General features: G+C 42.9%; 1 protein-coding gene across 1 annotated transcript; it reads left to right on the top strand.

Annotated features, from left to right (window-relative positions):
* The first annotated feature begins 8,267 nt into the window (after nt 1–8,267).
* LOC311126416 (activin receptor type-2A) lies at nt 8,268–15,897 on the top strand. The gene is made up of 7 exons (XM_084200421.1): nt 8,268–8,415; nt 8,834–8,977; nt 9,640–9,785; nt 10,080–10,194; nt 10,473–10,611; nt 10,864–10,994; nt 11,701–15,897. Exons 1-7 carry the CDS (start codon nt 8,302–8,304, stop codon nt 11,893–11,895), a joined length of 984 nt encoding a protein of 327 aa, XP_084056547.1. The 5' UTR covers nt 8,268–8,301; the 3' UTR covers nt 11,896–15,897.
* Nucleotides 15,898–17,293: the final 1,396 nt, after the last annotated feature.

Below are 17,293 nucleotides of genomic sequence, written 5' to 3'. Positions count from 1 at the left end.
TGCCACTGCCTTCCCTCCGCTTGTTGCCCTTTGCAGTGTGTTTGAGAGGGAGCCCACAATGCCGGGAAGTGTTTGGTTGCTGTGCTTGGTTACTGTGTCATACAGAACAGTGTGTCCTAACCCCACTCCTCGGCCTCCATTTCCACCCCAGGGCCAGGCAGGCTCCCTGTGTTTGTCATCTATTTCTGGGGTGAGCTGGGACTATTCTGGCCTCCCTAGCCCAGCAATACATGGCCACGATGCCATGGAGGAGAGCACCCAGGGTGAGGTTTAGGCCTGAAAGGGAGAGTGAGGGGGAAAACACAAACAAATAAATAATGCAGTCAGGCTCTCTCTCCCTCTCTCCCCCGTCTCCCCCCTTCCCCTCTCTCTCTCCCTCCCCTGGAGGCTGGCTCTAACCATGGGCCCTTAAAGCATCCATGTTTAATCCATAACACATCTCCTTTGAACAGAAGTGCTGATTGCCGTGCCTTGTGAGCAGCTGATCTCTGACACCGGACTAAACTCGCCCACTTCGACTCTTAATCACTTTGTCATGTCTGATTTGTTCCAAAAAGCGTCCCTCCGTATCATTTGCCCTATGTGGGTTCATTTAAAGCTCTGCTGTAGCCAGACAAGCAGCCGTGACACACAGGTGAGGTGAGCCTGGAGAATGTACAGTGCTATGAAAAAGTATTTTCCCCCTTTCTAATTTTCTCTACTTTTGCATATTTGTGATACTGAATGTTATCAGATCTTCAACTAAAACCTAATATTAGAGAAAGGGAACATAAGTGAACAAATAACACAACAATTACATATTTATTTAATTCATTTCATAAACAAAGATATGCAACACCCAATTCCCCTATGTGAAAAAGTAATTGCCCCCTTACACTCAATAACTGGTTGTGCCACCTTTAGCTGCAATGACTCCAACCAAATGCTTCCTGTAGTTGTTGATCAGTCTCTCACGTCGCTGTGGAGGAATTTTGGCCCACTCTTCCATGCAGAACTGCTTTAACTCAGTGACGTGTGGGTTTTCAAGCCTGAACTGCTCGTTTCAAGTCCTGCTACAACATCTCAATTGGGATTACGTCTGGACTTTGACTAGGCCATTCCAAAACCTCAAATGTGTTGCTTTTTAGCAATTTTCATGTAGACTTGATTGTGTGTTTTGGATCATTGTCTTGCTGCATGACCCAGCTACGCTTCAGCTTCAGCTCACAGACGGATGGTCTGACATTCTCCTGTAGAATTCTCTGATACAGAGCAGAATTCATGGTTCCTTCTATTAAGGCAAGTCGTCCAGGTCCTGAGGCAGCAAAGCATCCCCAAATCATCACACCACCACCACCATGCTTGACCTTTGGTATGATATTCTTACTGTGGAATGCAGAGTTTGGTTTTCGCCAGGCATTACTGGAACCATGTCGTCCAAAAAGTTATACTTTTGAATCATCTGTCCATAGAACGTTATTCCAAGAGTCTTGATGATCATCCAGGTGCTTTTTGGCAAACTTGAGTCAACTTTTTGGACGAGATGGGTCCCATTATGCCTGGCGAAAACCAAACACTGCATTCCACAGTAAGAACATCATACCAAAGGTCAAGCATGGTGGTGGTGGTGTGATGGTTTGGGGATGCTTTGCTGCCTCAGGACCTGGACGACTTGCCTTAATAGAAGGAACCATGAATTCTGCTTTGTATCAGAGAATTCTACAGGAGAATGTCAGACCATCCGTCTGTTAGCTGAAGCTGAAGCGCAGCTGGGTCATGCAGCAAGACAATGATCCAAAACACACAATCAAGTCTACATGAAAATTGCTAAAAAGCAACAAATTTGAGGTTTTGGAATGGCCTAGTCAAAGTCCAGACCTAATTCCAATTGAGATGTTGTGGCAGGACTTGAAACGAGCAGTTCATGCTTGAAAACTCACACGTCACTGAGTTAAAGCAGTTCTGCATGGAAGAGTGGGCCAAAATTCCTCCACAGCGACGTGAGAGACTGATCAACAACTACAGGAAGCATTTGGTTGGAGTCATTGCAGCTAAAGGTGGCACAACCAGTTATTGAATGTAAGGGGGCAATTACTTTTTCACACAGGGGAATTGGGTGTTGCATAACTTTGTTTATGAAATTAATGAAATAAATATGTAATTGTTGTGTTATTTGTTCACTTATGTTCCCTTTATCTAATATTAGGTTTTGGTTGAAGATCTGATAACATTCAGTATCACAAATATGCAAAAGTAGAGAAAATTAGAAAGGGGGCAAATACTTTTTCATAGCACTGTATATTAAGAGCATCCATCTATTTGTTATGAATAGAACAATGGAATGTAGGAAATGCTAGGACACCGTTAGCCCGTGTCCTAGAGGTTGCCAGAGAGTCTAGAAGCAGTACATACATACACAGGCCCAGGGCTAGTTCTGACAGGGGCGTCAATTAGGACTGTCCTGCTTGGGCACAGCAGCCACTCTCCTAACCACCCGTCTTACTGTATAGAACTTGAGCTGAGGCCTCTGCATTATTAATGAGCCTTTTTAAAGGTAAACACTTACTGTGCTTTGTTACAGAGTGAGAGTGGCCAAGAAGGGATTGGCAACCTTTCAAGGGTCACCACAATCACGATCGCGCACAGATGTAGTATCTTAATTTGAGCCAGTTTGCTACAGCAGGAAAATAATCCTGCAGCAACAGGAAATGTGGATTATAATTAAAGGACATTTTTGTAGGGGTTGATACATTTTTCGTGAGAGAAAATCAAGTTTTAATTTGAAAATTCTCGTGCAACAGGGTGATCAAATTAAGATCCTACATCTGTATAAAGACAGTTGAGTATAAAAAAAAGGAGATGGCTGCTCTATTAGTACTCTATTAGTACTCTATTAGTACTCTATACTTTTAACTTCTATACTAGCCTACACTGAGTGTACAAACATTAAGAATACCTTCCTATTATTGAGTTGCAGCTCCCCCCTTTTGCCCTCAGAACAGCCTCAATTCGTCGGGGCATTGACTCTACAAGGTGTCAAAAGCGTTCCACAGGAATGCTGGCCCATTTTGACTCCAATGCTTCCCAAAGTTGTCAAGTTGGCTGGATGTCCTTTGGGTGGTGGACCATTCTTGATACACGGGAAACTGTTGAGAGTGAAAAACCCAGCAGCGTTGCAGTTCTTGACACAAACCGGTGCGCCTGGCACCTACTACCGTACCCCGTTTAACCTGTCTTCTCCCCTTTATCTACACTGATTGAAGTGGATTTAACAGGTGACATCAATAAGGGATCATAGCTTTCACCTGGATTCACCTGGATTCACCTCCCTCACTGAAAACAATAATTTATTTTTGCCTCTTTTCTATCCTATAACAAGCACGCCTTTCATATAATGATAGAGGTAAGATAAGTTTAATTAAACTCCAACACTTTTCAATTTCAGTGGGTTTTGGTTGGGAGGGAGCTTGATAACTGGGCCCATTTAATTTCTGACTGCTTCCCGATTGTTGTTTTATTTATTTGGGATGGCTTTATTTTGTCTATTTTTTTTAAATGTCCTCTTTATATGTGAGTCATCGTTGCTTTTATGGATGTTTTTAATTATATTTTTGCATGGACGTCATGTATTATTTTATCCTTCGTAATGCAAAATACACTGGAATCAACCAATGACCAAACAAAGTGCATGAATCAGTCAATGTACTAAATGCATTCTATTAGCATGGATGTCTACTTTTGATGATAATATTTTGCACATTTTGTCTGTTGCAATGCAACCAAGGGTAGCTACTAAGATGTCTTGTGCCAACATATAAATGAAAGAGGGGTTGGAATCCATTGAATATGGAAAGGCTGCCTCTGAAATGAAACCTTATTCTCTATATAGTGCACTACTTTTGCCCAGGGCCCATAGGGTTCTAGTCAAAAGTAGTGTACTATGTAGGGAATACAGTGACATTTGGGACGCAGTCCATGTCTTGTGCTAATACATGGATGAAAGAGGCATTGGACCAATTTAAATACAAATATGGCCTTTGATGTGGCACTGGTCAACATTTAGCCAACGTTTCGCAACAAAGGACTATTGTTAACCCCCAGCAGCATGTGGCGCTTTCAATGTCATAAGTCAATTGCTGTAATTGAAGTAGCTGAGATGTTTGATTGTTTGAAGGCCTCATACATCAGGGTGGGTGGGTGTGTGCAGATGACGTCAGATTTTTTATTTTATTTCCTGTGGTACAGTGTGGTGTGCTGACAAAGTGTAATGCACGCCATTCAGCCGCCCAACCAACTCGTGAACGGCGCCTGGGTCAGGTGACACTGTGACTGACTGGTTACTGTACACAGCCCAGATCATAACAGTTCTAGAGAAAGAGATGCTGCTCCTGCTTTTGTAGTGCTTTACTTGAACTGTCTGCCACTGACGCAGGTCTAGGGGTGCGTCCCAATTGGCACCCTATTCCCTAAATAGTGCTCTACTTTTGACCAGAGCTCATGGGCCCCAGTCAAAAGTAGTGCACTATATAGAGAATATGGTGCCATTTGAGACTCAGCCTAGGTCTTTAGACAGTCAGTGGATCTGATAGAATTGCCCTCACCTCATCAACAGGGTTACCTAGGCTGACCTCCTCCCAATTGTCCTGTGGTACAGCTGGTATCTATTATGAATGCTCCTTAGCCTCCTTGGCTGTGTCATGGTTCCTGAGGACTTAGGCTTTTAGAAACAAAACAGTCCTTCAATGCGATCACTCCTTGTCACGTGTATTGCTACATTGCTAGCCAAGGTTGCCTCCCAAATGGCACCCTATCCCATATACTGTGCCCTACTTTTCACCAGGGTCCATAGGGCTCTGGTCAACAGTAGTCCACTATATAGCGAATAGGGTTTCAATCAGGACACACACCAAGATTCATAACCCTCTTACCACCACCAAGGACGGACCAGATCGTAAATCGCCCGTAAATAAACAACACAATTGTTTTGTTTTTTTTATCTCCTTTTTCAAAACATCATAAACGGGGTGGAATTCTATTGAGGGCCTTTTATTAGCGCCCAGGGGCGTCTCTCCATTAAACACAATATGGTTTTCAATCCTGCTTTTTACGACTCAGCATTCAAGCGTCTGATGAATTATTGAAACTATGGGGAGGAAAAGTCAAGCGTAAGTATGTAGGGCAGGCAGGCGTCTGATGTGTTTACAGAGACCGTGGCCAATGTCAGAGCTGTTGCCTGGCTGGCTGTTGATGGCAGCGAGAGTTTGCCCCAACCTCCCCTCCCACCCGCTCACTTGTTCCTCTCTCCGTCAATGGTGGCCATGCCCTCCAGTGGACATTGAACCAGCCACTACGTATTGTTCTGTTTTGGGGCGCCACATTGATGGTGACATCTTACTCTCTCTCGAAAGTCACACGTGGAAGTGATTAGTTTAATCCAGAGGACCAGCTGACTTGACCCATTTTATATTTGGAACACACACACAATTTGTAACACTTGCTCCCTCTACCACTTTGTTGATATGAGACTTACCCTGCCCTAAGCCACCACCCCACAGAGGGAGAGGCATGACCCATCCAGGCCACTCATATCAGGTTGCTCTTCATGCGATACAGTACCCAGATATAAATATGCTATATACATGGCATTACATCTGACAGCAGCCACTGCCACACCCTCCTTGTTTTCAACCCTGCAGATCACGTCTGCATCCCAAATGGCACCCTCTAGCTTATATAGTGCACTACTTTTGACAAGAGCCATATACAGTGCTTTGAAAAAGTATTCATCTCCCTTGGCGTTTTTCCTATTTTGTTGCATTACAACCTGTAATTTAAATGGATTTTTATTTGGATTTCATGTGACATACACAAAATAGTCCAAATTGGTGAAGTGAAATGAAAAAAATTACTTGTTTCAAAAAATTATAAAAAATAAATAACGGAAAAGTGGTGCGTTCATATGTATTCACCCCCTTTGCTATGAAGCCCCTAAATAAGATCTGGTGCAACCAATTACCTTCAGAAGTCACATAATTAGTTAAATAAAGTCCACCTGTGTGCAATCTAAGTGTCACATGATCTGTCACATGATCTCAGTATATATACACCTGTTCTGAAAGGCCCCAGAGTCTGCAACACCACTAAGCAAGGGGCACCACCAAGCAAGCGGCACCACGAAGACCAAGGAGCTCTCCAAACAGGTCAGGGACAAAGTTGTGGAGGAGTACAGATCAGGGTTGGGTTATAAAACAATATCCGAAACTTTGAACATCCCACGGAGCACAATTACATAGATTATAAAAAAATGGAAAGAATATGGCACCACAACAAACCTGCCAAGAGAGGGCCGCCCACCAAAACTCACAGACCTGGCAAGCAGGGCATTAATCAGAGGCAACAAAGAGACCAAAGATAACCCTGAAGGAGATGCAAAGCTCCACAGCGGAGATTGGAGTATCTGTCCATAGGACCACTTTAAGCCGTACACTCCACAGAGCTGGGCTTTACGGAAGAGTGGCCAGAAAAAAGCCATTGCTTAAAGAAAAAAATAAGCAAACACGTTTGGTGTTCGCCAAAAGGCATGTGGGAGACTCCCCAAACATATGGAAGGTACTCTGGTCAGATGAGACTAAAATTGAGCTTTTTGGCCATCTAGGAAAACGCTATGTCTGGCGCAAACCCAACACCTCTCATCACCCCGAGAACACCGTCATGCTGTGGGGATGTTTTTCATCGGCAGGGACTGGGAAACTGGTCAGAATTGAAGGAATGATGGATGGTGCTAAATACAGGGAAATTCTTGAGGGAAACCTGTTTCAGTCTTCCAGAGATTTGAGACTGGGACGGAGGTTCACCTTCCAGCAGGACAATGACCCTAAGCATACTGCTAAATCAACACTTGAGTGGTTTAAGGGAAAACGTTTAAATGTCTTGGAATGGCCTAGTCAAAGCCCAGACCTCAATCCAATTGAGAATCTGTGGTATGACTTAAAGATTGCTGTACACCAGCGGAACCCATCCAACTTGAAGGAGCTGGAGCAGTTTTGCCTTGAAGAATGGGCAAAAATCCCAGTGGCTAGATGTGCCAAGCTTATAGAGAAAAATATTTTGCATCTTCAAAGTGGTAGGCATGTTGTGTAAATCAAATGACACAAACCCCCAAAAAAATCATGTTTCATTCCAGGTTGTAAGGGAACAAAATAGGAAAAATGCCAAGGGGGGTGAATACTTTCGCAAGCCACTGTAGGCCTTGGTCAAAAGTAGTTCCGAAAATAGAGAGCCATTTGGGACACATCCCAATAATCTAAGGCCCCTCTCTTTATTACCTAGCTTCATCTAAGTCCCAGACCTCTCCTCTCTTCTCCTCTGTCTCTTATTTACTCTACCTTTTATGTGGGAGGATTTGTAAAAGATACCCTTGGTCTTCAAATAGGCCTTTAATAACATGGAATGATCTAATTGAAAACGGATGTCAGTCCATTTCTTTGAAAAGACAGTAGGACTGACCGTGCTAATGCCCTGTGAAGTCCTTGAGATATCTTTGAGAAGACTCTGGCTGCGCCCCAATAGGCACCCTATTCCCTATATAGTGCACTACTTTTGACCAGAGTCCAATGTGCACTACATAGGGAGCCATCCTCTACCACCGTTGCATTCAACTTATATCGTTTCAGTCATTTATCAGACACTCTTACCCAGATCGACTGCATACATTTTCATACTTAATTTTTCGTACTGTTCCCCCATGGGAATCGAACCCACAACCTTGGCGTCGTCGGACAGTGTTTTAAACGCTCACACCACTCTGTATCTAGACTAATTAATACAGGCTTCCTTGATAAAAATCTTTCAGATAAATCTCATCAGGTTCCCATCAATGTCTTGTCTAGTCTGGACTCTTTTTAATAATGATCTGTCTTCCCAAGTGTGTGCCCAGCAATTACACAGCTTTTAGAGTTTAAACGGACTGTTCCTGCTAGCGCAATGACGGAACTAATTAGATACAATAAAATTGTATCCGGTGTATCAGCCTCATGTGGTGACTGAATACTGTGAGGACATGCACCTGTTCTTTTGCCACTATTCTCAACTGAGAAGCAATAATGGAAATTAGAATTGGCATTTCAATTTACCTCCTGAATCAATTGACTGAATTGAAATTGAATTGAGCCCAACACTGAGTTGTAGCCCCTATGGCACAGCAGTAGTACAGAGCGTATTAGTGTTTTCATTGATCCCTGTACCAACCTGCTGTCTATCTGTCTTCCTGTCTGCCCTCTCCTACAGGACCCACTGGGGCCACACACCCCTCCCTCTCCCATCATGGGGCAGAAGCCGTTGCAGTTGATCGAGATCAAAGCCAGGGGGCGCTTCGGCTGTGTGTGGAAGGCTCAGCTCCTCAACGACTACGTGGCTGTCAAGGTCTTCCCCATTCAGGTATGAGTTGGATGTTGAGGTACACTGTTGATATAAAAAGGACTTTATATAAATAATTTTGATAGATTGGTCGTTTGGTTACGATTTAGCTCTGTTTTAGAAAGTTGGCTTGATCCTCATGTTTTAAGGCACACTGAAGTGAAACACTGTAGTACTGTTCTCGGGAGTCATTGGTAACACTGTATACGTTATTGTGTTTGATTTATGTCATATTTGTACATCACACAAGGTGAAATAGCTAATATAATATATGCCATTTAGCAGACGCTTTTATCCAAAGCGACTTAGTCATGTGTGCAAACATTTTACATATGGGTGGTCCAGGGAGTCGAACCCACAATCTTGCCGTTGCAAGCGCCATGCTCTACCACCTGAGCTACAGAGGACCTAATGTTGTGTGTTGGTGTGTGGCCTGCAGGACAAGCTGTCGTGGCAGAACGAGTATGAGATCTACAGCCTGAGTGGGATGAAACACGAGAACCTGCTCCACTTCATCGGCGTGGAGAAGAGAGACAACAACATGGACATAGACCTCTGGCTCATCACAGCCTATCACGACAACGTACGTATACAACGTCATTGTCCATCCAAATTGACATCTGTCTATTTCAGGGATCATGAACTAGATTCAGAGGCGGGATGATTTTTTTCTTGAGCGGATGGTCAGTGGGCCGGAACATATTTACAAAGAATTTGTAGATTGCAAATTGACCGCAAGAAGCCCAAACAGATATGGTACCAGTCAAAAGTTTGGACACACCTACTCATTCAAGGGTTTTCCTTTATTTGTACTATTTTCTACATTGTAGAATAATATTGAAGACATCCGTTCACCCACACCGCGTCTCAAATAAAATTGTCCCGCGGGCCGCCATTTGGGGAACCCTGGTCTATTTGTTCTTAAAACCACAACCGACCAGACACCACACACCACAGGAGGCTGGTGGGAGGAGCTATAGGATGGACTATTGTAATGACTGAAATGGAATAAATGGTTCCACATCAAACAAATGGAAACCACTTGTCTGACTCTATTCCATTAATTCCATTCCAGCCATTACAATAAGCCCATCCCCTTATAGCTCCTCCCACCAGCCTCCTCTGCTACACATATACCAAGAGGCTGGAAGCAGCACAGGGTCAGCCCCTGAAGCGTGTTGTCTGCCCTCCAGTGGTTGGACAGTGTTACTACAACTACTAACACTAATTGTGTTTCCCCCACAGGGCTCTCTGACTGATTACCTGAAGGCCAACGTGGTGTCGTGGAACGAGCTGTGCCACATCTCCCAGACCTTGGCCCGTGGCCTGGCCTATCTCCACGAGGACATCCCCGGGCTGAAGGACGGACACAAGCCCGCCGTCGCACACAGGTGGGTGGAGGATGGTATCGGCCGGCCCGGTCCTACCCTGAATCAAAAAAACTTTATTGTTCCCCACAGGGGGAAAATTGGGTTTGTCACCAGCATAGGTCACAGGGACAAAAACAGACACACAGGCAAATATGATACAACAGAACACATTGACCGGAGTGCTGACAGCTGGAAGAACAAATACATTCCATCACATCAATAGAATTGAGGCCCACTCCTCGATTGCTTGTTCCTCTGTCTGCTGTTTTCTTATCTCCCTCTCTCTCTCTATCGCTCTCTCTCTGGCTCCAACAGGGACATCAAGAGTAAGAACGTGCTTCTAAAGAACAACCTGACAGCCTGCATAGCGGACTTCGGCCTGGCCCTGAAGTTTGAAGCTGGGAAGTCAGCAGGAGATACCCACGGCCAGGTAAAATAATGATGCTGGTTATTCTGATGCTGTATTAACCTGCAGAAAGAGCAGAATCGGTGAATACATTATCCACAAATGTAGTGATACAGTAGTTCACTTCAAAATCAAATACATTTTCAGACTTCAAAAACGGTGTAATATCCCACATTGAGGTCCGTAAGAGGTGTGTGAATATCGGACAAACGTTGATTCCGGAGTGAACTATGACCTTAAGGCAGTGTGTTGTTGACATGAGACAGAGTGTGACCTTGTAGCCTTGTGTTGTGCTTCTCCAGGTGGGCACGAGGCGCTACATGGCCCCTGAGGTGCTGGAGGGGGCCATCAACTTCCAGAGAGACTCCTTCCTGAGGATAGACATGTACGCCATGGGGCTGGTGCTGTGGGAGCTGGCCGCTCGCTGCACCGCTGCAGACGGTGAGAAGGAAATCCGTGTGTGTGTGTCCTCGTGTGTTTGCAACGGTTATGTTGACCTTGTGCGTCTCAGTAAGGATCAATGACTCGGGGACAAGGCCGACTGCTGACTCCATGTAGAGCTGACGGAAGCGACCAGAATACCTACGGTGCCGAATGTGATCCCAAAAGGAGTCACTGTGTGTGTGTGGTTTCTCTGCTGGTGTGTGTGTTTTCTCTGTATCTCACGCTGTGTGTGTGTGTGTTTTGTTGCAGGTCCTGTGGATGAGTACACACTGCCCTTCGAGGAGGAGGTGGGACAGCACCCGTCTCTAGAGGACATGCAGGAGGTGGTGGTCCACAAGAAGTTACGGCCAAGCCTCAGAGAGTGCTGGCAGAAACACGCGGTGAGTGAGGACCAGTGGTGGGAAAAGTACTCAATTGTCATACTTGAGTAAAAGTAAAGAAACCTTTTAAAGAAAATGACTCAAGTAAAAGTGAAAGTCACCCAGTAAAATACTACTTGAGTAAAAGTATTTGGTTTTAAATATACTTAAATATCAAAAGTAAATGGAATTGCTAAAATATACTTAAGTATTAAAAGTAAAAGTAGAAATAATTTCACATTCCTTATATTAAGCAAACCAGACGGCACAATTGTCTATTTTATTTATTTTTATTGACGGATAGCCAGGGGCACACTCCAACACTCAGACATAATTTACAAACAAAACATTTGTGTTTAGTGAGTCCACCAGATCAGAGGCAGTAGAGGTGACCAGGGATGTTCTCTTGACAAGTGCATGAATTGGACCATTTTCTTGTCAAAATGTAACGAGTACTTTTGGGTGTCAGGGAAAATGTATGGAGTAAAAAGTACATTATTTTCTTCAAGAATGTAGTGAAGTAAAATAAAAGTTGGCAAAAATAGAAATAGTAAAGTACAGATACCACAAAAAACTACTTAAGTAGCAAAATTCAGTTGGTGGTACAGTAACCAAAAAAGGTTGGAAACCACTGGGTTAGAGCATAGAGCTAGCAACATCAGGGTTATGGGTTCAAGCTTCTGCTTCTGCTTAAATGACCCTATATATACTCTTATGCTTGTCCCAGGGCATGGTGATGCTGTGTGAGACCATCGATGAGTGCTGGGATCACGAGGCGGAGGCACGCCTCTCGGCGGGCTGCGTGGAGCAACGCATCATCCAGATGCAACGCCAGACCAACATCATCGCCCCCGAGGAGATCGTCACTGTCGTCACCATGGTGACCAACGTGGACTTCCCGCCCAAAGAGTCCAGCCTATGAATGGACGGACATTGACTGGACGTGTCAGGTGGTGGACATGGAGCGGTTTTGATTTGATGTTTTCAGGTATACATTGTTCAATCAGAGTGGCCCGTTCAGGATCATGAACTCTGGATGATCCTGGGTTAAACTCTGACCCCTGATCCCCTCAGATTGGCGTGCTGGCATGGCGTGGTGTGTTTTAGTGCTGGGCGCTACACTACTGTCATTTAGGAAAATACCTGGCTGTGCCCTCCCACACTGCTTTGGTTTCTACCCACTTTATACTATCATGATGTGTTGGACTCCCATTGCGAGCCTCAAACTGTAAAACAGAGTCCTTCAAAAGAAAAACAGCAGGCTCTTTGAGCTGGGCAAAAAAGGATCCTTCAAAAGGACAACACTAGGTTGTAACAAACCTTGTGAGCTGGGCAAAAAAGGATCCTTCAAAAGGACAACACTAGGTCATAACAAACCCTGTGAGCTGGGCAAAAGGGACATTTTCTTTTTATATATACGAAGAAAACACTAGGACCTCCTAACAGACTTCTGTTCTATTTTCTAAGCAAAAGAAGAGGAAGAGGATGGAGTCTCCAAGAATTACTCTCACAGCTCAGTAAAAAAAAAAGGGCAACTTGTTTTCAAAATGCATTTGCTGTTTTCTTTCTGTGTTATGATAATGATAATGACAATTGTAATGCCAATAAGAAACAGCTTCTGAATGTCACGTGTACTGCTGCTGTACATAATATCAAAACAATGGTAATCAAGTTTTATTTTAGGGGGGGGGGATCCATTTCCAAGCATTACTACTTCGAAAGCAAAACCATAGACCTCCATCAAGTCAACAAGGTATACCTCAGTTCCATCTTCATTACAACACTACAACCATAGAAATAGAACTACTATTGTTTCTAGTTCTATTAATTATATTTCTATGACTACAACAATCTCTCTGTAAACTATTCAGATGACATCATTACTTTGGTATTATTGAACTGTATACTGTACAGCTGTGGCAAATAGAATAATTATCACCACAGTTTTAAAACTAGTCCGCAAAGAAATGTATGGCAATACATTTACACACGTGTTTCTGCCTTCTTGTTTTTCTTCTTTGTACGATTTTTTTTGTGCATTATTTTGTCCTTCCTTCCTTTGTTTTTAATGAAAACATTTTAATCCTACATTTTAAAAGTATTTCAATAACCCCCTAAGTCATTGAAAATGATTTAAAAAAGCACTTCTTTCTTATTTTGATTTGCTGTGTCAACCGAGTATTTAATGATGTGAGCATGCCTTTTGGTTATCCTTTGGTCTTCTTTTTAAATAAGCTCAGGAAGCTACTCTTCTGTCTCGACTCCCTAGTTAACACCCATCTGTATCTCCCTGTCCCTAGTTATTACCCATCTGTATCTCCCTGTCCCTAGTTATTACCCATCAGTATCTCCCTGTCCCTAGTTATTACCCATCTGTATCTCCCTGTCCGTAGCTAACATCCTTCTGTCTCTCCCTGTCCCAAGCTAACATCCTTCTGTATCTCCCTGTCCCAAGCTAACATCCTTCTGTCTCTCCCTGTCCCAAGCTAACATCCTTCTGTCTCTCCCTGTCCCTAGCTAACACCCTTCTGTATCTCCCTGTCCCTAGTTACCACCCTTATGTCTCTCCCTGTCCCTAGTTACCACCCTTTTGTCTCTCCCTGTCCCTAGTTACCACCCTTATGTCTCTCCCTGTCCCTAGTTACCACCCTTTTGTCTCTCCCTGTCCCTAGCTAACACCCTTCTGTATCTCCCTGTCCCTAGTTACCACCCTTATGTCTCTCCCTGTCCCTAGCTACCACCCTTCTGTCTCTCCCTGTCCCTAGCTACTACCCTTCTGTCTCTCCCTGTCCCTTGCTACTACCCTTCTGCTTTGAGACGTGAGTGACCTTTCACACTGACTCTCTCTTCCTGGTGCCATCTCAACCATAGAGCTAAAACATCTCTATTTCTAGCATCTCTATCATCTCAACTCTGTCCTCCTCCTCAGCCTTTAATCAGTGTGACAACATTACTACTGTAGACCCACCCTGTGCAAAACAAGGATGTCTCTCGTCGTCCTTCCGGAATTTGATTTGTGAATGTGTTCTGTATTCCATTTATAGCTTGTTGTATGAGCTCAGATTTGCCTTCTGAGTGACATTGACACTGATGCGACATTGACACTTTGCATTATCTCTCTTCACACCTAGTCAGTGTTTTAACTGGAACTACAACAACAACATCAACAACGTTCAGGGATTCAATACTATGCTTTTCAGTAATTACTACAGTATATGCAACCAGTGCTGAATGGTCCAAGTGCGTACATACTTGCATTGCTGCAGGAGCAACTTTCACAAAACTGTAGCATTTTTTTAAACAGTTAATCTTGTCTATTGGTGTTTTAATTCTTTGCAGAGCAGACCTGAGCTTTTGAGGATTAGACAGAGAGCAGGTGGGCAGGTGCCAACTCAAACAATAACACTACTTTACCTCTTTCTGAAAGACAGTGGAAGGGACATAGGGAAGGCCCAACTGCATTACTAGATTGTGTCTTTACTCTTGGGGGTGAAGGCTGTAGTTGGCCAGTGGTCTCGCAGCGGATGTAGGCTGTATCTCAATTCGTCTTTCCTTGACACATCCTATCTCCTCGCCTAATATGGTTGAGGTGAGGAGAGGGGATGCGACAATTCAAGGAAAGATTAATTGAGAAGCCATAAAATGGTGGCCATTACTGTGAATCCCCTCCCACACACTGGAACCCTGTAGTGCTCAGCAATAGCAACTACCAAGCAAAGGGCATTGGAGGAAGAGTGGAAGGGGCACCAGTTTCCAAGCAGTTAGCGGTGAACCAACAGTCAGATATACAATCACTACAGTACTACTGCATTATTTTGATTGTCGTATGTGCTTCTGACGGAAAAAATATATGTAGCCATGATGTGATCCTGATGATTTCTGATATTTTGTGGGTATAATTGTGTACCTGATTTTATTTATAAACCACAGCTACTTTTACAGGGCTGATTTCACTGTACAGACGTTTTATACCCCAAACCACACTACAATCTTCTTAGTTGATCAGACCTTGGCCTTCTTGTGAGAGTTGATTTCTTTCAGATAAACTTCAGAAAGCCCAATAACATTTGACTTCAGATTGACTGGAATATTGAAATGCACATTATGTAAATATACATGTCGTTTTTAGATTGTAGCATGAGGTTGTTTCTATTGTTTTTAGAATATATCACAAAGAAGCTGAAAAATCCCTGATCAATTAATTATTCCATAATAAGATTTTACCTGTTTATTTTGTATATCTATGTTTTTAAATTGTATCAATTTATGGCCCAAATGGCCCGAAACGGTCACTCTTCCTTCCCTAGATGAGACTCATTTCTTTCTAAGGTGGTCTGATGAAAATTCCCTCAAATGGAACCCTGAATCAACAGTTATACCATTTTCACACTACTGAGGTGTGCCAAACTAAGCCGAACCGAGTTGAACTGGGGTGACCTGGTTAAGCATCCACCATAGCTGCTGGAAGAAAGCTGAAAAGTACAATGTGATCGGAAAATATCAGAGCCAGCAAAGTATGGTTCAGGTTGGCTCAGTAGTGTGAAAACAGTAATTGTTTTACCTGACATCCTAGCTCAGACCCCAGATGTTACACTACAACATTGAGATACCATTGCTACAATATTCCAGCAGTGTTGCAAGAATGTTATCCCTTGTATGTGACCAGCAGACAGTGTTTTCTCGTAACACACTTCCTCTCAAAACAACCCTAAAGCTAAACCTAGGTTAGCTTTGGTTCAGTATTTGGCGATAGTCAAACGGTGCGACTTGGCACAAATTACTGTTCTATTGGCAGGTGGACATTTTTATGCTTTGCAAGTTATTTCACAAACTTTTTCAGATGCCTGGTTGGAAGTGGATGTTAAATATTGTACAGAGAAATTGTATGCTATTCCCCCTAAAATAAAGTATAGTGACTGCTCAATGTGATGTGTCATTGCTGATGTTGTCTATCTGAAATCATCTGTGAATTGTTTTTACCTAATTATGTTGGTTCCGAAAACAGACCACTAGTTGGCAGCGTTTAGCATTGAATGGGTCTAAGGTTTTATCTTCATGCATCACTATAACAATTATGGGTCATACACTGATGAAAAGATGGCTTGACTTTATTCAATAAGTAGAGCCAAATCATTATATTTACACACAGTGAATGTACACATGGCAGAAACATTTGGATCATTTATTGTCAGTCCGTGAGGGGTGGTTCGGGGTCCCATGTCTTTCAGTGGTTGTCCAAAACCAATCCTCAATCTGGACCCAATATTGAAGAATATTACCGTTGACAAGCTTATCGACTCTCTTCAAATTAAAAGAAAACCTTTCTTCATTGTTGACGCAGATACCTTAAGAATTAACTATAGAAACATTATAAAAACGTATGATGGATAGTGTGTAGGAAATTGTCTTCTACTGAGATGATGATGATGTCATGCGGACCCACCTTGATGACAACTTGCTTGTCAAAATAATGTATAGAGTGGGATTTCCTCTGGACGAAAATGTTGCGGAAATGTATGTACAATAATTCCCAACAATAATATACCCTCTTTTGCATAGCCTTCTGTTCATACATCCTTACCATTGTGAACCATTTGAAAGTTTAAAGGTTCTTCATCGTAGATGTAATTCAAGTGTTTTATCACAATAATCAGACAAAGTTCAAGAATGAAAATCAGGCCAAATCATTGATGTGTAATAAAATAGTAATCCTGCCTCACAATCTATCGAATAAATCCTAAAATAATGTTTACTCATTCACTATGATAACTGAAGTTCTGAGCTCAACACAGTCTTGCTCACTGTCTCATAACTACAGCTACAGCACCAGCAAGCAGTGGTGGAAAAAGTATCCAGTTGTCATACCTGAGTAAAAGTAAAGATACCTTAATAAAAAATGACTCAAGTAAAAGTCACCCAGTAAAATACTACTTGAGTAAAAGTCTAAAAGTATTTGGTTTTAAATATACAGTGGTGTGAAAAAGTGTTTGCCCCCTTCCTGATTTGTTATTTGTTTGCATGTTTGTCACACTTAAATGTTTCAGATCATCAAACAAATGTAAATATTAGTCAAAGATAACACAAGTAAACACAAAATGCAGTTTTGAAATGAAGGTTGTTATTATTATTAAGGGAAAACAAAGTCCAAACCCACATGGCCCTGTGTGAAAAAGTGATTGCCCCCTATAACCTAATAACTGGTTGGGCCACCCTTAGCAGCAACAACTGCAATCAAGCATTTGCGATAACTTGCAATGAGTCTTTTACAGCGCTGTGGAGGAATTTTGGCCCACTCATCTTTGCAGAATTGTTGTAATTCA

Source organism: Coregonus lavaretus (assembly GCF_964263955.1).
Source record: "Coregonus lavaretus genome assembly, contig: HAP1_SCAFFOLD_4486, whole genome shotgun sequence".
Taxonomy (NCBI): Eukaryota; Metazoa; Chordata; class Actinopteri; order Salmoniformes; family Salmonidae; genus Coregonus; species Coregonus lavaretus.
This window is presented reverse-complemented; position numbering and strand designations above follow the sequence as displayed.